This window comes from Artemia sp. Qi Xiang Cuo, chromosome 9, assembly GCF_049724085.1.
Source record: "Artemia sp. Qi Xiang Cuo chromosome 9, ASM4972408v1, whole genome shotgun sequence".
Lineage (NCBI taxonomy): Eukaryota > Metazoa > Arthropoda > Branchiopoda > Anostraca > Artemiidae > Artemia > Artemia sp. Qi Xiang Cuo.
The window spans coordinates 61,032,979-61,055,840 of record NC_142802.1 but is presented as its reverse complement, the minus strand read 5'-3'; the positions used below and the strand labels follow the sequence as shown (position 1 = coordinate 61,055,840).

General features: G+C 32.9%; 2 protein-coding genes across 4 annotated transcripts; both read right to left on the bottom strand.

Moving 5' to 3' along the window:
- Positions 1-710: 710 nt before the first annotated feature.
- On the bottom strand, positions 711-21,509 carry Archease (protein archease). Of its 3 annotated transcripts, XM_089094126.1 has the most exons (5): positions 21,420-21,494; positions 15,064-15,132; positions 10,705-10,814; positions 3,374-3,603; positions 711-1,040 (listed from the first exon to the last, which is right to left on the bottom strand). In XM_089094126.1, the coding sequence occupies exons 2-5, from the start codon at positions 15,072-15,074 to the stop codon at positions 861-863; spliced, it is 531 nt and encodes a 176-aa protein (XP_088950252.1). In that variant the 5' UTR covers positions 15,075-15,132; positions 21,420-21,494; the 3' UTR covers positions 711-860. The 3 variants fall into 3 exon arrangements, with proteins under 3 accessions (XP_088950252.1, XP_088950255.1, XP_088950251.1); XM_089094129.1 differs by lacking the exon at positions 15,064-15,132 and having other exon boundaries at positions 21,420-21,509; XM_089094125.1 differs by lacking the exons at positions 15,064-15,132; positions 21,420-21,494 and having other exon boundaries at positions 10,705-10,834.
- Srp9 (signal recognition particle 9) lies at positions 10,796-21,541 on the bottom strand. The gene is made up of 3 exons (XM_089094130.1): positions 21,420-21,541; positions 15,064-15,132; positions 10,796-10,957 (listed from the first exon to the last, which is right to left on the bottom strand). The coding sequence occupies exons 1-3, from the start codon at positions 21,489-21,491 to the stop codon at positions 10,859-10,861; spliced, it is 240 nt and encodes a 79-aa protein (XP_088950256.1). The 5' UTR covers positions 21,492-21,541; the 3' UTR covers positions 10,796-10,858.
- Between the last annotated feature and the right edge of the window lie 1,321 nt (positions 21,542-22,862).

Genomic DNA, 22,862 nt, shown 5'->3' with positions numbered 1-22,862 from the left:
GCGGGGTGTTAAATTATTAAACGACTTTAACAACCTTCGGACAAAAGACGAAGGCCAGAAGCAACATGTCCTGCAAGTTGTGAGCAAATGTCGAGTATTATATTCTGACGTTTCAAAAACTACTTTAACAAAAGCTCTAGAATAGATTAAATAACAATGTAAAATTATCAGCTTATGATTCTGCTGCGTCTCTATCATTTTTGTATATTATATACCTGACTTTTATATATTAAAATAAAAAATGTCATTAGACTGTCATTAGATTACCTTTGTTTTATTATATTTCAGCTTTAAACTAAAAAATATACCAAAAAAGCAAAATTTATCACTTAACAACAAAATACATAAAGTAGGCTCCTAGTGGTACCAGGTCACTTTTTGGGGATAAAGGCTGTTGCAACTCGATTTGACTTACAATAACAACAATTATGTATGGAATATTAGTTTAGCAGAACGATATTGGCTTTCTTTTGAGATATTAAGCGGGTTTTTATTATTTAAGGGTTGAAAGGGATAATATTCCTTACAATTCCTTACAATAAAACTTTTCAAACACATAACAATTTTCGTTGTTCAGTGAACTTGGTATAAAATTATAAATCCCTAAAGCCCTTACGGTATAAAACCTCGTCAAATTGGTAAAATTATAAATCCCTAAAGCCCTTACGGTATAAAACCTAAAATCCCTTAGAATAAAAACTTCTCAAACACACAGCGTACTAATTTTTACTGTTCAGTCAACTTGGTATAAATGTATAAAACCCTAAATCCCATGGGGTGTAAAACACTAAAATCCCTTACAATCAAAATTTTTCAAACAAATACTAATTTTCGGTGTTCAGTCAACTTGGTATAAAAATTCAAATATCAATGATAACAAAGGCTTCCTGGTGATCTTCTTCGTCATAGACTTGCATATTTGAATAAGTGATCGCCTTTACTTCTGTTCCCTGTGTGTGTTTTTCCAAAGTAAATGGCTCCCCATATCCGCGAGCTCGTATCTTAAAATTCTCCTTGTCAAACTCAAATATCTTTATTTTCTGAAAACAAGGGAATATTAATTATAAATTTATTAAAAAGCTAATCAATAATTTTACTATCATTATCAATATCGTTTTACAATAAAACTGGAAGGGTTACCAAGCTCATAAGGCGGATTTCATCAATATTATATGACAATTCTTTTTGTGACAATCATGACAATTCTATATGATAATATTATATCACAATTCTTTTTTGAATAGCTGGTCCGTTTTGCGTGACGTTCTTTTTTTAATAAAACATATTCTTAGGAGCTTAGCCGGCAAACTGATGATGCACATGTTACTGGCACTATCCCATCGGCTTTCTTATCATTAATCATGTCGATTAAGTACCGTCAGTTATAAGCAGTTTCAGAAGATTTAAGTGGTTACCAGTAAATAGAAAAATCACACCGTCAGATCCAGCGTATCAGAGAATCCTACTGTAGAATTTTCAAGCTCCCATCTGCAAGAATGTGGAATTTTGTATTGTTTTTGCCAGAAGAAAGATCCCGGATGCGTGTTTATTTGTTTTTTTTTATATATATATTTTTTTTCTTTCCAGGGGTGATCGTATCAACCCAGTGGTCCTAGAATATCGCAAGAGGGCTGATTCTAACGTAGGTTAAAAGTTCTAATGCCCTTTTTAAGTGATTAAAGATATTGGAGGGCAACTAGCCCCCCCCACGCTCATTTTTCCCAAAGTCACCCGATCAAAATTTTGAGATATCCATTTTGTTCAGCATAGTCGAAAAATCCAGTAACTATGTCTTTAAGGATGACTTCATGCCTCACAGTCCCCGGGGGAAGGGCTGCAAGCTGTAAACTTTGCCCATTGTTTACATATAGTATAGGTTATTGCGAAGAGGTATACAGACGTTTTCAGGGGGGATTTTTTTTGGTGGGGGGAGGGGTTTGAAGGTTAAGTGGGAAAATCTTTCCATGGAAGAATTTTTCAGGGGGGAAGGGAATTTTCCATGAAGGGCGCACCGGATTTCCCAGCATTATTTAAAAAACGATCAGGAATTAAATTAAAAAAACAAGTTTTTTCAACTGAAAGTAAGGAGCAACATTAAAACTTAAAACGAACAGAAATTATGACGAGGAAGTTCGCCCCCTCGTCAACACCTTTCTCTTTACGCAAAAATTTTTTTAGTAGTCTCAAAAGAGCTATTTATTCTAATTCAACCCTTTGTTGTTCAGGGGTAATTTTTAAAGAATTGGAACAAAAATTCGAAATTTAGCGTGAAGAGCGAGTTATTGAGTTGAAAAAACTTGTTTTTTTTTTATTTAATTTTCTACTAAAGTTGATCCGAAAGTAATATAAATAACTGAGACGATTGGGGTACCAAACACCGCCCCCAGATCCATTTTACTAAACATGTAGTTTATATACATTCCTTTAAAACGTATAAATAAACATTTCAATATGGAAAATTCTTTTATTAGACAGTGAACCGAAACAAAATAATATCTGGATATTTCAGTCACATATTCAGTGACCGTCATCAGCAGAAAAACTTTTTTTTTTTAGTTTATCTGCTCATGACGTTTATCTATCTGCTGATTTTAGTTATATTTTAGTTTATCTGCTGATGAGTACCACTGTATATGTGATAATTTTGAACCCAGGTTGACCCTAAACAAGTACTATGAAATAGCTGGAAAGGTTACGGTATAGAGTAGTTATTTTTCATTCAGACGGTAGTTTTTACAACAAATATAATTTATCCTAGACAAACTGCTTATTTTGATGTTGCTCCCTGGCATATCATCAACAACCAAGAATAACAAAGAGCGAGAATTATCACAGGAAAAAACAAATAAAGAGAGCAAAAAGGAAAAGAGAAAAGAAGTACTAAAGGACAATAAATAACTGAATGCGAAAAATAAGAGACAATGAAGAGAGATAGATAATGCTTAAAAGAAGCCCCCACCGGATATGCGACATTAAAGTAAGGCTAAACGAAAATAGGAAACTGAATAGGACGAAATCTTAGACGCTCTAAGATGAACACAATTAAAAGCACTAGTGCCATTAACGGAGGAGCATAAGCACAACTCCAGCACAACTTAGCAGAGAATTTTTGGTTTCTTCCATTTTTGCCGATGAAAATACCAAAAATTGAAAGAAACCTTTCAAGGTTTCTTTCAATTTTTGGGACCTCCCTCCCTTCCAAATTGGGACATCTTGAGACAAACTTGAGATTTGCTCTCTCATCAGTTTCCTAGTCTGTTTGTTGATATTTCTCCGTTTTCTCTTTTCTAAGCTCTGCACCGAATTTTTTAAATACAATTTATAATTCATAATAACTAAACAAAGCCAAATTTATGACTAACTATAATATTACCTTGGATATAAAGTTGGGTTCAGCACTGAATTTATAGAGCAATTCATCAAGAAAGCGGAACATTAGATTAATCATATCACTTGCAGAAACTTCGATATCAATAACATCGACAATGTCCACTTTTTCAAGGTCTGTCATATAGCCAAACATACCAACTGCACATTGCTCAAATGTCTCCTCGATGTTATCACCCCAAGAGTGAATTTGCACATCAGAAGGGTGATCAAGATCTGCAAGGTTACCAAGCTCATAAGGCAGGTGTCTCATCAATGAATCACCATGATCATTCTTTTTGTGACAATTCTATATGGCAATTTATTTATTGAATAGCTGATCCGTTTTGTGTGACTTTTTTCAAAAAAACCTATTCTTAGGAGCTTAGCTAGAAAACTCATAATGCACATGTTACTGGCACTATACTACGGAGCACTATCCTTTTACTGGCACTATCTCAGTTGACATTATCATTATTATCAACTATATCGATTAAGTATCGTCAATTGTAAGCAGTTTCAGAAGTTTTAAGGGATTACTATTAAATAATCCATTAATAATATCTTCTTCAGGGCAAATAAAAATTAGACGGTGTAGAAATACATTATTATTTCTCATAGACATTATTTTTGTAGAAATTGTATTTTTCTAATTTTCCTATGCGCGGATTTTACTATGGTATATCTTTCTTGAATTTAAACAGAAAAAAAACTCACTCAGGGATGTACGCAGCCCCCTCCCAAAAAAACAACTGTGCACGTGTCTGATCTTATTTACAGTTAAAAACTAGATTTAGGCGCTGATAACTGGTATATAAACTTATATTAAATCTCAGTTTATATTTAACTGAGATAGTGCCAGAGAAAAAACTCACTCAGGAATGTACGCAGCCCCCTCCCAAAAAAACAACTGTGCACGTGTCTGATCTGATTTACAGTCAAAACCTAGATTTAGGCGCTGATAACTGGTATATAAACTGATATTAAATCTCAGTTTATATTTAACTGAGATAGTGCCAGAGAAAAAACTCACTCAGGAATGTACGCAGCCCCCTCCCAAAAAAACAACTGTGCACGTGTCTGATCTGATTTACAGTCGAAACCTAGATTTAGGCGCTGATAACTGGTATATAAACTGATATTAAAAAGAGGAAACTTATCGCTGAGCTTCAATGTGGGTTTTTGTGGTTTCTTGTTGTCAGTTATCAAACTTAATACTAAGTTTCTCCTGGAGCTTTTCAGTAACTATAACTTTCAGCTGTTACTCTGTTTTAGTCTTCATTTAATCTTGAAAACGGAACTGCCAATTTGAGTTTTTCCGTTTAATGGGTTTTACTAAACAGTTTTTGGGCTTTCTTATTGCCAGTTATCGAACATAATACGAAGTGTATCGTGAAGTTTTCAGTAAATTTTTACTTTCAGCGTTTGTCCCGTGTTCGTCTTCGTTTAATCTTGAAAACAGGAAAGGTAATCTTGTTCACTATCTGATAAACAGGATTTCGTGCTAAGATTTGTCAATTTAACAACAAACTCTTTATGTCACGACTTTTGTATGACACAAAAACGTAACAAGAATTTTGGCAAAACTGGTAAAACAGATTGAAAATATTGTATACGATGATGAAAATAACTAAAAGTCAGTTGTTAGGTTACGGTACGACTTTTCAAAACTTTTTGTGATTCGCCTTTAAAATAAAACTATTTATTTTCAAAACAAATCTTGTTTTTTTCAACAAAAATCCAGTTTTTATTTTGCTTATTTCACACAGAAGAATATCAAAATAAGTATATAAAAAATTGAAAGTAATTAAAAAAAAAATGAAAATGATTTTAGTAATTTCTGAAGTTACTAGTGGTTGTAGTACGTGGCTCACTAAGAAAATATTACTTTGGAGCGATCAAGATCAGATGGCAATATCCTTTTTTTATAGCAACTGAAAGTTTTAAAATTCCCTATGCATTGTTTTAGTGTTATATCTCCAGAATTTAACTTGAGTGTCTTTATGTATCTTTCTTTTTTAAAGTTATTTATACAAGCCCATCCATTTAGACATTTGATATACGGTTGATGCGTTATCATTTTTTTACATTCAGAAAATAAAAATTTATCAGTACGTTTCTCATTCTTCAAAGATTAATCTAGGGGTTTCTAAGGCTGCTTCATTAGGAGGGGGAAAAGATGTTTCGTAGGTCCAATGCCTTTTTGCCCGGTGTCATCCTTCCCTTTTCAATGAAAATAGTACATCGCAATCAGATTCCCCCTAAACTCTCCCCATAAACGGGTTGAAATTGAAAGGGAACTATGGTAAATCTAATAAAAGGGAACTTCTTCTACTAAAAGGGAAAGTAAATCTTCCTAAAAGGGACCTACTAAAAGGGAAAGGAGGTTAAAATGTACTAAAAGGGAACTAAAGTAGATATTATACAATTTTAGTTTCAGCACTTTACTCGTAAAGTAGGGCAAAAGAACAAACAATAAGAGAATAATTCAAACCGACATTCAGACGGGGGGGGGGGGTATAGTGGATTCCCCACAGGGGTTAGCACAAAAATCCCGCAAAAAACATTAAAAAGCAGCCAGCAAAAATATAAGTAAATATTTTAAAATAACCGAGTACTAAAGAGGTCTGATGACCCAGCCAATTTTCAAGAGGAAGAAGAAGAAACTTTTTAAAGTACTGAGGCGAGGTATATTTTGGTTACTATGGGCTAGATTCTGTTCTTTACTATAAATCTGAATGAAGGTTTAACATGGCTATGCTCTTTACTGGCTTTAATTGGACATGATAATTTAGTGTTTGTCGAAAATTGCATTTTATTTTAATATTTCGATCACTATGGGCTAGAGTTCGTTATTTACTATAAAATCAATACCACTGAGTAGTAAAGGAGCCTGACCACCCAGACACTCTTCAATTTTATTATATAATATATGACGTATGACATCATACACCAGATAAGCAAGAAGAAGAAGAACCTTTAAAGATAGACCAACTATCTTTTTTTAAGTAAAAACCGTGTTGGTAACTGATATATTACCTCATGTTAGAAGAAGAAAACTTATTGCAGAGTTTCATTACGGGCTTCAAAAAACATCTTTCAGAATTGTCATAAGTTAGTTCAGACATATCGTCGCTTTTACATCTGAAGTTCGTGTATTTTCAAACTTCTGAACAATTTCCAAAACCCGTTTGGTGAGCTGCATTTAAAGGGAGGATCTGCAATGCAATGCATGTTCAGTCACACTTCAGGATCTTCAGTCAAACTTCAGTCCTCCTCATCTACATTACCCTGCTGATTCTCCTTTTGAGAAAAGCTCAGCAAATAGTTTTTGGTAATTGCCTCAGACGTTTGAAAATGTCAGATACGACCATTAGATATGACAGCGAAGATATGTTGCAAGAAAGACAAGTTTTGCAGAGGGAGCTTTAGATATTGTTAAATGTGAAATTCTGCCAACTTACCCAAGGTGGCTTTTAGCTACGAAAATTTATTTTAATCGGAACATTCTATAAAAAAAAAACAAGCACACCGACCCTGATATGATCCTTCTGATAATCTGTGCTTTAGCATAACGCCTTTTTTTTTTATAGGTGAAGCTAATTTCAAACGCACATTTTGACCTAAATTACCTTAATTATTGATTTTGTCTATTTAGACTAGAAAGAGTGTCCTTACCCCCCCCCCCTCCCTCCATGGAAAAAATCTCACCCGTGTCTATTTAAATTTGCTCTTCTGTATATAAATCGCATACCATATAGTGCAAAAGACTAGATACAAGTTTTACATCCACATTTTTTATAAGGAGAAAGGCATGGAATTTGGCAGCAAGTCAGGTATATTTAAAATTTTCCGTTCAATATTTAAGACGTTTCCTCTCCCTACTCTACAGAGACAATTTAGCCTGCTCATTATTTATTATTAAATAAATCACTTCAATCGTTTGACCAATTATGAAATAGAATTAACACATGTTCAATTAAGAATTGGATAGTTGATTTAAAAGAAATGATGCAACTTTGTATGACATTTGATCCTGGCACGTACGCAGGGTGAGGTGGCGGCTTCCGAGCCCGTCCCCCCTCCGGAATCTCATGTTTTTTTTTTTTCCCATAATGTTTTGATACTTATCACATAATAAGGGATTTGAAGGGTTTGCCCCCCCCCCCTAAAAAAAAACATCAAATTCCTGTGTACGTGCCGGATTTGATCAAATTTCTCCTTCAGCATTTTAGTAAATGCACTTTATGTTACAGAGGGTGATCAATTAGCAAACATAATCTTTCTAGAACTATGGCTTATCCATTTTTTAGTTGAGAATGAATTTTTATAGGAATATATTTAAGTCATTGTGGACCCCATATCCCCCTTCCCCCGGAAAGTTTTTTTTACAAGAGAGCACTTCTATACAACAGACATTAGTTTTTATAGGAATTTAGTATAAATTTTAAGACCAATTTATTTAATTCATTTTCACCCCCCCCCCCCCCCTATAAAATAAAAAAAATACAAGAGAACACATCAATGCAACATATGCAATACATCGTTTTGCATTTTTGTTGCCACGAAGATTAAGTTTTTTTTAGCTTTCAATTGGAACATTATAGAATCAAAGGTCAAGAAAAAGAAACTTCGTTCAATATCAAAAGGTAGAATTAAAAGTATCTACATACAGAAGTTTTGAGAAAATCAGTTATAAGACTGTCAAAATCTGCATCAAGTCAGAACTTAACTGTTGTTTCTTAAAGTTGTTTCTTCTGTGAGATATCTACTATTAATATAAATGTTTCCTGTTTAAAATATAAATATCTTTAATGAAGATGCTTATTATTAACATATTTGTAGTTTTAATTATTATCTGACCAATAATTCTGAATATGGGAATTAACAATTCCTTTGAAACCATGTTAAGTTTTATTTGATCCATAAATAGACCATCAAACACGGAAGTAACATAGCCGACTCTAGTAAAAAATTCAAGACTCTGTTAAAGGGTTCATGTTGACAAAACGATCTACTTTTGGTACTTGTGTAGAATCCGATAAACACGCGAGAAGTGAAGTTTTGTTAATGCTAATGAAATAAAACAAAATAGGATGAAAATATAATAGTTAAGAAACAAATTTGGGCTATATATTTGCACATTAGGGGGGATGAAGGTAAAGTATAGCATATTTTAAATACGTAACCTAACCAGACCCAGATACCTTTTTTCCCCCTAAAACCTCAAAAACTAAAGTTTAAACATAGTTCCCAGATTGAGCAATACCTCACAAGCCAGCGGAAACCTGTTTTTTCATCAGATCTTTGAAATCCTATAAGATTTTCTCGCTTGTTTATCGGATTGTACACAAGTACCCTACATTTTCAGATTTCAAAATACAACCGAAGATAGTTAAGCTATTGGCCGGAAAAGGGAAAGAAGGAATAAAAATGGCCATGACGAAAAAAAAATTACTCATTTGAAATTCGTACCTTAGAGAGGGTTAGTTGTATGCGTTTATCGCTGACGAGAACCGTGTCTCTTTTTACGAGTTGGATACAGCGAAATTTATCTTTTGTTGACTTTTGTAACGCTGCCATCTACCTTTCATAAATTGAACGCTTTACTTAATTATAGATGGCCTACCAAATGGATCTTTACAATGTATTATTCCTTCTTCAAAACATAAGTCGTCTGATAAATAATTAAATCTCGAAGGAAAAATTCCTAATATATGTAATTTTTGACATAAGGGTCCATCCTCTCATATATCATTTTTTTTCTGCTATTGTATACTCAATTACATTCCATCTTTATGAGCCCTAGTTTTAATCTTTATGGTTATAGCAATAAATATCAATACTCAAAAACGGCAGGGGATTTTTATACTAAAAACGTACTATTAATAACAGCTGAAGAATTTCATTTACTTTAATAATGATTTTTATTAGAATATGCATCAGAATCTGGTTTACCAGTGTTTTTCATACTAAATGATGTTGGCAATCACCACAGGCGTCAGCGGGCAAATATTTGCGAGTAGGTGCAAATGACTTCACTTATGATAAACATAACGTCCTATTGTTTTAGGCTGCAAAAAAGACTGTCGCTTCCAGGGCCGTATCCAGGTTTTTTTCGGGGGGGGGGGGGTAAAGATTAAAAATAAACTTTAAAACGCATCAAAACTTGTTTTATATTCGTTTTTACGATTGGGACAAACATTTCGGTGAGGGAGGGGGTTCAAACCCCCTAACCCCCCTGGATACGACCTTTCTTTACAGTCCATTTCCTTAAAGTACAAAGGATATCAAAATGAAAACATTTGTAGCCTCGTAGCTCCGTCTTAGGTCAACACATGCCTGAAAACTACAATTTTCTAAGATTCTTGTTTAAGTTGTTTCAAAATTATGGAGATTTTAGGCACTATCGCATTATTGTAGTTTATATTTCGTACAAAATTGTATAAGCCATTAGCATCCCGGCTTGATTTACAAAGCTATACAAGAACTACAGTAAGCTAGCTAGTAGCTGGGGGAGCTACATGAATTCACAAGAACTGTTTCTAAAATGAAAAAGAATAATAAAAAGAAAACAGGAGTTTTATTAAGTTTGTGTTGGCAAGTACTACTACAAATACATTTTTGACACTGTTGCCACATAGAACTGTGAAAATAAATAAACAAAACTAATCAGATAAATTTTACAACGTTTTCCCTAAACATTCAAACATTCTGTTGATTCCCAAGGACAACTGCATCTTTGAAGCAAAGCTAAGTTTGCTTAAGCTGCTTGGTGACACATATTTTTAGCTGATTTTTCACCCAATTTTTTTTTATTTTGGTGCTTGGTACCGCCAAAAACTGCATAACTGCAAGTAGAGGTCTTTTTCATTAAAGCTGAATTTACGATTTATCTTAATATTTTAAGATACATATTTTAATATTTTACTATATAAGATAACCAATATAAGTAACCAGATTTAATTGCCATTATCCTTGGTAGCGGTACTTTAAATTGGCATATACTTGATAAAGTTTTGTGTTGTCAAAAACCGTCAAAAATTTTTTTAAGCTCAAGGTAGATCATGATTGGCAATGATAAACTTTTAATTCAAAAAAACATCACAGATGCAGAAGACAAAAATTGTTCAAATAACAAAAGTATTGTACCTTTGAATGTTAGCAAAAAAAAAAGAAGAATTATTGACTTTTTCCCCCAACTCTCCAGAAGTTCTTTGGCGAGCGACATCCTCCTCCCCCCAAAAAAGAATTAAGTGTATGTCCATTTTTCACCGTTGCATACAAAAAAAAGGAGAGAAAAAAAAAAGTAAAGTGATGTTGCTTTGAAGAACCTACATTCATATTTCACAGTTGGAATCTTTAGTTCTTCTTCTGTGAAACCAAAATCGTCAAACTGGTCTAATAAGTCAGCCATAATAGAAATCAGTAGGAGGTGTAGTATTTTACTGAAAAAAGAACATTTCATAAGGAATGGCAATTAGCATAAGAATCACTGGACTTCCTTTGATGCCATGTGCCTTGTCAGGTTTGCCATGAACTTGTCGATTTTTTTCATGTCTTCATTAGAATCCGTTTCGAATTTTAAACACTGCAAATGAAAACAAATCTGTTAGCATCATGACGAAACTTACAAGGCAACATGGATAATCTACAATATAATCCCGAGCACCCCCTTTTTCAGAAGAGGCCCCTTTGATAATGGGAAAATTGTGACCTTTTTTATGGTTCAGCAACCAAAAAACATATTTTTTTAAATTAGGGGTTATTTTGTTTGACCAATCATTGTCAAATATTAGGAGAGGGATCATTTGACGGGAAATAAAAGTATCTAGTGCTGTTTTTAAGTCACAAAAAAGATTGCACTATCACTACCACAGTAACATATTTTTTTGCAACAAAATAGCAAATTTGGCCCAAATTGGCACTAGTTGAAATGTCCAAGACATCCATTCAATTATGGTAAAAAAAAAATTTCACCAGAGGTTCATAAGCTCTCATCTTGAACACTCCCACCACCTCAAGTTGGCACCCTACATGAATCACTCTAAAATCCTGAATCCCATTTTTTATTAAGATAAGCTATCAATGACACTTTTAAGTCATTGATACAGAATTAAGTCACTTGTTAATTCTAGAAAATAAATTCTTTGAGCTGACTGCCTTTCAATTTACACAATATTTTTTGTTGTTTTAACCTGTGATTTGCTATGAAGATAAGACAGGCGACTACATAACACCTTTTATAACCAAAAGTAATGTAAAATAAAGGTTATTCTCTATTAAATCACCTTGGCAATTGAGGCATTTTCTGTATCTGCAACAGAACTTTGAAAATATCATTTCCAAAATATTGCCACCAATGATTTGAATTGTTTCTTAATGATTTATTTGAACTTCTTGTTAGTTTGAAAGGGTTGCCTGATGCACAACTTCTTCAATCCAGAAAAATATGGAAGCCACTCAGCACCAAGTCCAGACTATATGGTGGTTACTTTGAAATGTAAAACAATGGACAGCACACAAGTCCCTCCTCCCCCTCCAACAAAATTACACATATGTTCAACAGTCAATAGGTTATAGCAACTGTGTTTAGGGACAAATAGTTGTACTGCTTGTAAAGCTTATAAAGCTGGGACCAACAATTACTGCAGATGCTTTGCAAAACTTTCTGATGCCTATGGTGAGATATTCAAAAGAGAAGAAGAGGCATACTGACTTCTGGAACTGACCTGATCTGTGACAATGTCCACCCTCACAGTGCATGTCCAATCCAGCAGTCATTTGAGCAATATAAATGGGACATATTTGAACACATACCATATAGTCCTAACTTAGCACCAAGTGACTCCCATTTTTTTCCTGAATTGGAGGAGTGACTTGAGGGACAGCACTTTGTAACTGATGAGTTTTTTTTCAAAGCCAGTTCAACAAATCAAAATCCCTTCCCTTCAAAATATAAAAATAGTATATCTCCACACAAAGGGAGACACTCACTAACATGATTTGGTTTTCGCATCTCTTAAAAGTGAGAAATTGTAATCCAAAAACATTTTATAATTTTAGGCGCCCCTCGCCCCCCTGAAACACTGATTTGTTCACATGTATGTGGGTAGAGCACTCAAGTATAGAAGCAAACTAAAAACAGCTCAAAAGATAATTTCGCTTTGTCATTTTACAATCTATTTTACTTGTCATTTTTTTACATTGTCATACATCTGTTTTACATTGTTTACATTTGTTTTAGTGAAGTAATCAGTTTGGCGTCTGGACACCTAAGCTGAAAAGTTTTCTAGAAAATTTCCCAAATCTATACAGAAAATAAATTAGGAATGATATGGTTCAGCCAAGCTACATTTCACTAGCATTCTTTTTCTTGTTTATCTTTAATCATAAGCTAACATACAAGAAATAATAAAGAAATAGAAAAGACATTAAATAAGACTTTAAAAGAGACAAGGTACAGCTGGAAAAGGCTAATCAAAAAGCTTTCAAAAAGATCCTGATCTATAGGTACAACTTGTAAAATTTAAAAATAATCTCAAACAGATAATCAGTGAACATTTCAAGTGGTAACCTTTAACTTCTTTACAGCAAGTTTTAACCATTTGAAAATGAGACTAGCCACAACTAATAGCAGGCCTTTATCATTTTTATTTCTGGTGCCATGAATCTAGCTATAAAAACAGAAGTTTCATAGAAATTGTTTATGACAAAAATAGTCAAATCTCTACATGGTTCCACTAAAGATGTTCAGACAACGTGAACACATAGCTAGGTGCCTTTTTTCAGACTCTTTCAAAAGTTAATAATTTTTTTACTTGTAAACATACCCTCACCTCTCCTGATAGTCCCATATATAGCTCTAGGATATATGTTTGTACAGAACATAAAAAACAACACAAACAACAGAATGCCTACTTTAGAATGTGCAGCATGTTTCTATTGATCGCAATATCATGTTTGCTTCCATTGTTATTTGTATTCCTAAGTCACTTTTAAATAATATTTGATATACAACAGATCTGGAATTCCTTTATAATCAGATATAGGTCTGATGATTTGGACAAATTAAGGAGCCCATTCACAAAGAGAACAAAGCATCAGCAGATGCAAAACAAAAGATAAATATATTAACAAGAGCTATAGATGGAACCATAAGGAGAGGGAGAGGGGTGCAAGAGTGAAATGATTAAAAGATTTTCCAAGAATTAATCATAGTCAAATGACTATACAGAAAGACTCAGCAATGACTAGTAGAAGATCTATATTATGTTTATTTATGGTACCATGAATCTTGCCTTAAAAAAGATCCAAGACTTCAAGAAATGCATTTGTCTCAAAATTAATCACAATCAAACAAATATAAACAAAGACTCAACAAATTTACTACAAAATATTTTGCAAATAATTCAAAACATAATGAGATTGTAAAATGTAAATTATTACAGAATATAAGAGGTTCAATGACTTTTTGAAGACAGTGATCAAAATATAACCTAAGTGAGTATGATGGCTACATGACTATTGTCTTCAGAAAAATACAAATATGAAAACAAATAAACCAATAAGAATCTAAGACACTCAAAGCCTCTTCAATGAAATAAGGACAAACTGAAAACCCCCAAAAATAATTTAAAAAGTGAAAATGAAAAACATACAATGAAGTTATATATATAAAAAAGTAATAATAAAACATGGTAAAAATAATGTAGGCCTAAATAAAAATATATGAATTTTGGCTTACCCTTAGGTTCAATACCTCATAAAAATTCAGTTAAGATTAATGAAAAAGTTATTAATTACAGCTATTCAATTTCATAACAGATTTATACAATCCCTTATTGCAATATTTTCTCTTTTGGCAGCTAGCAGAAAAAGGATAAAATATAGCTGTTCTGCTGGTATTTTTTGTCTGTCCAACCCTGTTATTAGTTCAAGTTTCCAGCCTCTTGGGGAAGGGACATGTGCCCCTAAATAAACCTTCTGGATCTTCTGATGTGAGTGAGTTAGATTATTATTGTTTTTTTCTTTATTTTAGAGTTTGCATTGTATTTTGTTGAACAGGGCTGTTAGTCATCTAGCCAGAATATTAGTCATGATAATGAGCATACAGAGTGAGATCAGTAAATATAACTAACATACAGTTCAGCATTATAATAGCATAATGTATAGGGTAAGATATACAGCTTTAGCATTAATAAACCTAGAGTAAGAGTTTAGTTATATTAATCTGCTTGCCAATTTTTATTTATATAGACATACCAATCTTTGTGCTGCATTTGATACTTAGGTTGCATTTAATCATTGTCTTCAGGAAATTTATCTTTTTAACTTTCTACATTTTGAATGAAGGAAACACAGTGTGTTCTTTATCATTATTGAAAATTTACGCCAGACAATTACCCTTAACATATTCACGCGGAAAATTCAGTTGGCAAAGAGAAAGCAAGACATATAAAAGAATTTCTTATAGGAAAATCCCTTATTGCAATATTTTCTCTTTTGGTAGCTAGCAAGGAATTTTGTTAAACAAGGCTATTAGTCATCTAGCCAGAATATTTACTTAGGTTGCATTTAATCATTGTCTTCAGGAAATTTATCTTTTTAACTTTCTACATTTTGAATGATGGAAACATTGTGTTCTTTATCATTATTTTGCAGCATATTGAAAGCAAACTTTAAACTAAAACTTACTGTAGCATCATCAGTTACTTTTACTACCACCATTCCATCATCATGAGCATATTTTATAGTATATCTTACCTGAAAAAAATAATAATTCACAAAACAAAAGAGAATGAGAAAACACAGAGAACAAGAAATTTTAATTTTAGAAAAAACAAACCTTAGAGACAGTTTGCTGAGCACATTTTAAGTTTAAAACCGTTTCACTAACAAAAGACCATCTTAACAAGATAGAAACCCTTGACCCAATAATAAACTCTGTACTTCTTTGAGCATGAACACTAAACATATTTTGAAAGAGCTTTTAAAATGTAGATTTTAGCACCTTAGATTTTGCATTAATAAAATTAAACGCCATATAGGGAGTTTTCTTTTATGCCAACAGTGTTAAATATGTTGTCATATTTAGCATTTAATAGAGGTTTTACTAACTGAAATCTTAATCAGGGAGAAAGATGACCTTATGACTTTTGAATAGCTTTTATCCCCCTTCAAGGGGCACCAAGGACAAACTTCATAATTCGAAATGCCAACCCCCATTAAACATTCTACATCTGGAGTCTATATGGTAAATGAAGGATCTAAAGTGTTTGTGTTGAGGCAACTTTATTTAGCTTCTGTGATTTTCAATCACAGTAGCAACAATTGTATATATAGATACTGTTTTTTTTTAATTCTTGGTTTTAGATTTTATTTAGTTTTAGGTAAGTTTAGATTTTATCTTTGTTTCTTAGTGTTGAAGATGCCTTGTTTTATCCAACAAAATATCTGTGTTGTTTCAGTTTTTGCTTCTCCTTCTACTGGCTGTAGTCCTATTTGTTTTCTTCACCCTGAGATTTATCTTTCTATTTATTTCTATATGGTAAAAGAAGTTAGACTTCCTTGCAGTGAGTTAGCAACACAACAGGACAAGGTAAATTTTACAAGCCGAACAATTAATGAGTATGAAATGCAACCAAAGCAATTCCTATGCAAAAACTTTGCATGGCCAAAGTTTTTTTTTTTTAATTCTTTAACTTTTAGGGTTGATTCATTCTGTCTCACAGATGAAATTTCAAATTACAACCCTTACAAACTGTCACTTCTGGAATCTAAAAAGAAAAAGCAGGTTTTATCTGAAGAGTTTATTGGATTTCGCTCAACTTTTATCAGATAACTATAATGCTTTTCTTTTGATACTAAAATATTTATACATTTTTGCATGATCACCCCTCCCCCCAAGAACACCAGCTTCTTGCAACATATAAATTATAAGTTTAAAGCTTCTTATAAGGGTGTCATTTGAAATTTTAAGACAATCCTACATTTTCTGCTGAACAAGGATTTGTACACCCCAAAGCTTGAGGAACTAGATAAAGTTGTTCAATATGTTGAATCTGTTATGAGCAGCTTTTTCACTTAGCTCCTCACATAGACATAGACAGTTTGTGTTCATCAAATTTTAATGCTAAATCAATCTAAAACATTTTTTTTTATCAGATTTGAGACTGATAATAGACCAGTCATGAACAGTGGCAGTTCTGGCCTCTCTTTTGCCTGGGGAAAAATCTTGATTAGTGCCCCTCCCCAACTATCTCTCACAAAATTTTTGTTTATCAATGAAGTTATTTTTAATTTATCAATTAATATTTTTTATTTAAATTATTGAATTATGATAACTTAATTTATTTAATTAAGTAATTAATATTTAATTAATTATTTTAATTTATCAACTGTACCTTCTACTGTATTTTAATAGAAACAAAATTTCAAAATTACAAAATGACTATAACCATTAGATTAGACATAGTATCTCAGTACTTTATCCCCATCCCCCTAATGTACAAACATACAGCCCAAATTGTGTGTTTCCTATGTGTTTTTCTGTTTCTTGATTTCATCACAGTTGATTCAATTTATAAGTAAATAGGTTGAAACAAGAGGATTGTTCTTTTTTGATTGCATCACATTGCAGAATGCATGAAAATTATGTAATTTAGGCTACAGACCAAGAGGATTAACATGTGTGTTTCTTTCTCAATAGCCCCTAATCTATGGTTATATGTGTAAAGACTTTAGACACTTTTAAAAAATTTCTGCAGATTTGTTTTCAATATGTTGAATCTGTTATGAGCAGCTTTTTCACTTAGCTCCTCACATAGACATAGACAGTTTGTGTTCATCAAATTTTAATGCTAAATCAATCTAAAACATTTTTTTATCAGATTTGAGACTGATAATAGACCAGTCATGAACAGTGGCAGTTCTGGCCTTTCTTTTGCCTGGGGAAAAATCTTGATTAGTGCCCCTCCCCAACTATCTCTCACAAAATTTTTGTTTATCAATGAAGTTATTTTTAATTTATCAATTAATATTTTTTATTTAAATTATTGAATTATGATAACTTAATTTATTTAATTAAGTAATTAATATTTAATTAATTATTTTAATTTATCAACTGTACCTTCTACTTTATTTTAATAAAAATAAAATTTCAAAATTACAAAATGACTATAACCATTAGATTAGACATAGTATCTCAGTACTTTATCCCCATCCCCCCTAATGTACAAACATACAGCCCAAATTGTGTGTTTCCTAGGTGTTTTTCTGTTTCTTGATTTCATCACAGTTGATTCAATTTATAAGTAAATAGGTTGAAACAAGAGGATTGTTCTTTTTTGATTGCATCACATTGCAGAATGCATGAAAATTATGTAATTTAGGCTACAGACCAAGAGGATTAACATGTGTGTTTCTTTCTCAATAGCCCCTAATCTATGGTTATATGTGTAAAGACTTTAGACACTTTTAAAAAATTTCTGCAGATTTGTTTTCAATATGTTGAATCTGTTATGAGCAGCTTTTTCACTTAGCTCCTCACATAGACATAGACAGTTTGTGTTCATCAAATTTTAATGCTAAATCAATCTAAAACATTTTTTTTATCAGATTTGAGACTGATAATAGACCAGTCATGAACAGTGGCAGTTCTGGCCTTTCTTTTGCCTGGGGAAAAATCTTGATTAGTGCCCCTCCCCAACTATCTCTCACAAAATTTTTGTTTATCAATGAAGTTATTTTTAATTTATCAATTAATATTTTTTATTTAAATTATTGAATTATGATAACTTAATTTATTTAATTAAGTAATTAATATTTAATTAATTATTTTAATTTATCAACTGTACCTTCTACTTTATTTTAATAAAAATAAAATTTCAAAATTACAAAATGACTATAACCATTAGATTAGACATAGTATCTCAGTACTTTATCCCCATCCCCCCTAATGTACAAACATACAGCCCAAATTGTGTGTTTCCTATGTGTTTTTCTGTTTCTTGATTTCATCACAGTTGATTCAATTTATAAGTAAATAGGTTGAAACAAGAGGATTGTTCTTTTTTGATTGCATCACATTGCAGAATGCATGAAAATTATGTAATTTAGGCTACAGACCAAGAGGATTAACATGTGTGTTTCTTTCTCAATAGCCCCTAATCTATGGTTATATGTGTAAAGACTTTAGACACTTTTAAAAAATTTCTGCAGATTTGTTTTCAAATATCATTATTCTATTAAGATTAATCAAAATAATTACCATTCCAGAGTCAGCTGCAAATGGTAATTTTTCCTCACTAGACAATTTTTTTTGTTGCAAATTTACAGATTACAATATGATTTAGCTAGAATGAAAGTGAATATATTACTTGATTCATTTTATTATGCTCTCTCATAATTCAATTATTGCTTCTAGGCCAAATTTTATTTTCAGCCCTTAAAGGCTCAAAACCAGGGTTGGGGTAAAGTTTAAAATTACCTCTGGGAGTATACCTAATGGATAATATAAAAAAAATTCCTTTCTATAGAATGTAAAAATAATATCCAACCATACTCAGTTATTGCCAAAATTATCCATCTAGTTAACTATCTGAAAAATCCTTTTAAGCAAATAAGAAATTATCAAACTAGGAAAATAATTAAAATTTAAAAGAAAAATAGTTTTAGCTTGGTAGCCAAATACAAAAAAGCATTAGAGCCAACTTAGTATCTCTAACTAGGTGGATAATAGGCTACTTTAACTTAATGCTTCTGATATATATCTAACTAGACAGATAAGTAAATTCTTCATGCAAACTAGTGATAATATCCTACAAGCCAGACAATTTTCCTCTTAGACACAGCATAAACATCTAACTTGGTGGATAACACTTTTTCCTAGCCCTTCTGATATTAATCCAAATAGGCAGTTAAGCAACTTCTCTAAGAAATTTGGTGATAATATTGAACTAGCCAGATAATTGTTTCTCTTAAGCATAGCATGAACACCTAACTAGGTGGATAGCCTAATAGCCTAGGCTACTGTATCTTAACCCTTCTGAAATTTATCAAATTAGACAAATAATGAATTCTCTAAGTAAAATGGTAATAATATCCACCAAGACAGAAATTAATTATCTTAACAATTATTTTACATTGTCTATCTAGCTGGATAGATACTTTATTCATGCAACTTAGTAAGCCTAGCCTATACCTGGCTAGGCAGATAATAAATTCTTTTAAAAATGAATAGCCACCTAGGAGTATAGCATAATTCCAGAGGAACTAATTATTGGGCTAGCTGGATATTGTTATTAAATTGTATAGAAAATTTATTGTTTACTTATCTAAATATATATCAGAAAGACTTTGATAGGCTACTTCATTATCCACCTAGTTAAATGTCAATGTTTATTCTAAGATAATTAATTGTCTAGCTAGTTGGATATTGTCATCTGATTGCATTGAGATTTTACACATCTACCTAGTTAAACATATATCAGAAGATCTAGGACTCAGCCTTATTCACCTAGTTAGATATTCTTGCTGTGCATAAGAAAAAAAAATTATCTGGCTAGTTGGATATTATCCCAAAACTCTATAATAGAATTTACTTATCCTCCTAGTAAGATATATATCAGGAGTGTTAAGACGTGGTTTTACCCACCAAGTTAGATGATCATGCTGTGCCTAAAAGAAATCAATTATCTGGTTAGTTGGATACCAACCACAAGTTGCTTAGAGAATCTTCTTATCTGCCTAGTTGGATACATATCAGAAATACTAAGCTACATTATTATCCAACTAGGTAGACATTCTATATATTAGATAGACAGTCAAATATTCAGTTAGGTAGGTAAAGGTGTAAGAGTCTTAAAAATGTTATTATCTGTCTAGCATGATATTTTATGTTGATACTGAGTGTAGTTGGATATTATTTTTACATACTATAGAATTTAATTTTTTTAAGAATATCCATTGGGCACCTTCCCATTTGTATATTAGCAAGGGGGGGGGGGGATAGTTAATTTATGACACAAATGGATGTTAAATTCAGGATGCAATTCTGACTATAGAGGTAAGTTTGAAGGTAAATATTTTGTAGTTCATATTATTGTCTCATGAATAGGTTAAATAAACATACTACTCAATGCCTTTTTGTTTAAAAAGTTTAAACTTAGCCTAGCCTACCTGTCATTTGCATCAGAAATGAATTTTAACCTCAACCCCTAATGTGGAAATATATACCCTGAATTGGTATATATAGGGGTGGGGTAAAATTTGGTAAATTTTTACCAAATCATATTAGGCTATTCACTTACAACTAAAGTGAATATACCACTTGATGCCTTTTTTTATGCTCTTTACAAATATAATCATCATTTTTGTTGGAAATGAAGTTTACTCCCACCCCTATATATACCAATTTGGGTGTATATTTGCACATTAGGGGAGGGAGGGGGGGGGGGGGGGGTAAAGTTTAATCTTACCTCCTATTTACAACAGAAAAAAAATATGCCCCCACCCCCCTAATGTGCAATTATATACCCTGAATCGGTATATACAAGGGTGAGGGTAAAATTCATTTCCAACAAAAATGATTATTATATTTGTAAAGAGCATATAAAAAGGCATCAAGTGGTATATTCACTTTAGTTGTAAGTCAATAATATGATTTGCTAAAAATTTACCAAAAATTCATTTGTGACAAAAATGATTCGGGTAAGACACCTAGTAGTCGGCCACCTGCCTATTCTCAGAAAGAATGTAACTAACAGGGAACCTACCTCTAGGCTAATGTGCTTAAAAAGTTTATTATGCTAGAGAGTTTTTATACATAGCTGGTTTCCCTGGTCACTATTAGATATCCATTTAGCTAACTGAATAGTCTGTTAATGTAAACTTTACCCCAAAGATTGAATCTGGGGATGTTTTTTCTAACGTCAAAGTTTGGCTTGTTGGCCTAGCATAATTTCCAAGCTGAACCAGATAAGCTATACAAATCAGCAAGGTAGCTATACACAAACTTTTTAGGTTAAATGAATAGAAACTTTTCATCAAACCTTTGATGGGTTTTGTAAATACAGAATTTCAGCTAGTCTTTCAAATTCTTTCCAATCTTTGTAGGCCGGCATTCCAAAATCTTAATTTATTTTAGCTGTTTCTTCAAGAAAGAACAATAAAAAAATTTCCAGCGCTTTCTATTTTTACGCCAAACTACAATTATCCAAATTGACACGCCGTTCCCTCCTTTGCCTTTTTAGATAATGTTGGCCCGTGACGTGAGGATGGGGTTACTAATTGGTGAAACCGACTGACTAGGGTGTATTTATCTTGTCCCATGAATGTGCATATTTGGCTCACAATAACATTACCTATTCTTCACTATATCTATATGTGTTAGTAAAATCGAATTGTTGGAGTGGACTACTTACTTACTTACTTACTTAAGACGAGACACAGGCTATTCAGCCCAACTCGGTATCAAGAAGCTGCTCGGACAAATGCTTCCACTAGGTTCTGTGTTCTGTGAGTGGTCAAAGAAACTCCAGGCATGCTTTGTCCCATTTGCGACCATGGTTTTGGGAAACCCCCAAGCGGTTCAACATCCTTTCTGACGACTTTATGCCAAGATTTCATCTGACCACCTGTTTTTTTCCATGAGGATGGGGGGGCTACTAGTAGTACCTGGCGTGTCAGGGTCTCTTGTGGGCGCTTCATGACGTAACCTATCCACTTAAGACGTCTTTTCTTGATCATGGTGGAAACGTCAAGCTTTTATCTGCATACTTTCATCAGCTCTTGGTTGCTGATTCTTTGTGCCAGCTGTATGTTGCTAATAGCCCGTAGACATTTTCGGTCAAAAGTGTCAAGCTGACGCTCTTCTTCCACTTTGAGGGGCCAGGTCTCACATCCGTATAAGAAAATTAAACGGACGCATGCTGAGTAGATCTTGAGTTTCGTCACGAGGTTGATTTCCCTTCTAGCCTGAAATGGTTGGCGGAGCTAGCCAAAGACGGACCAAGCTTTGAAATACTGCCTTGAATCTCACTAGTGGCTCCACCTTTAGAATCTATCGATGACCCTGTGTATTTCAACTCTTCCACCCTCTGAATAGGTTCTCCACTGATATAATATAGAAGTGTTCTCTTTAGTTGAAACATGCTTTGTTTTAAGGATACTGATCGTGAGTCCTGTCTCACTAGCCGTTTTCGCTACTCTTTCTATCATATTTTGTGCTTTCTGAGCGGAGTCTGCGAGTACAGTACCACCGTCTGCATATTTTATGTCAGCAAATTTTTCTTGTGGTGAAAAGGCGACATGATCACTTCTTTCAATGCGTTTTTCATGATCCAATCTATAATATAGTTGAAAAGAATTGGTGATGCCGGGCATCCTTGACGGACGCCATATGCTATTTCAAATAGTTCCGTTAGCTCAGTATATATTCGTACGTTTCTCGGGGTATTCTCATAGTATGCTCTTAGCAGGTCGACTATTTTCGT

What these genes read in the sequence shown, in the direction of transcription:
- Archease (XM_089094125.1), bottom strand. Translation starts at nt 10,834, where the DNA reads ATGAAATGTTCTTTTTTCAGTAAAATACTACACCTCCTACTGATTTCT. An exon ending in TCCAACTGTGAAATATGAAT is followed by an intron (nt 3,604 to 10,704) that starts GTAGGTTCTTCA and finishes GTAACCTTGCAG; the next exon opens with ATCTTGATCACCCTTCTGAT. An exon ending in AACCCAACTTTATATCCAAG is followed by an intron (nt 1,041 to 3,373) that starts GTAATATTATAG and finishes CCTTGTTTTCAG; the next exon opens with AAAATAAAGATATTTGAGTT.
- Srp9 (XM_089094130.1), bottom strand. Translation starts at nt 21,491, where the DNA reads ATGCCGGCCTACAAAGATTGGAAAGAATTTGAAAGACTAGCTGAAATT. An exon ending in ATTTACAAAACCCATCAAAG is followed by an intron (nt 15,133 to 21,419) that starts GTTTGATGAAAA and finishes TATTTTTTTCAG; the next exon opens with GTAAGATATACTATAAAATA. An exon ending in AAGTAACTGATGATGCTACA is followed by an intron (nt 10,958 to 15,063) that starts GTAAGTTTTAGT and finishes TTTCATTTGCAG; the next exon opens with TGTTTAAAATTCGAAACGGA.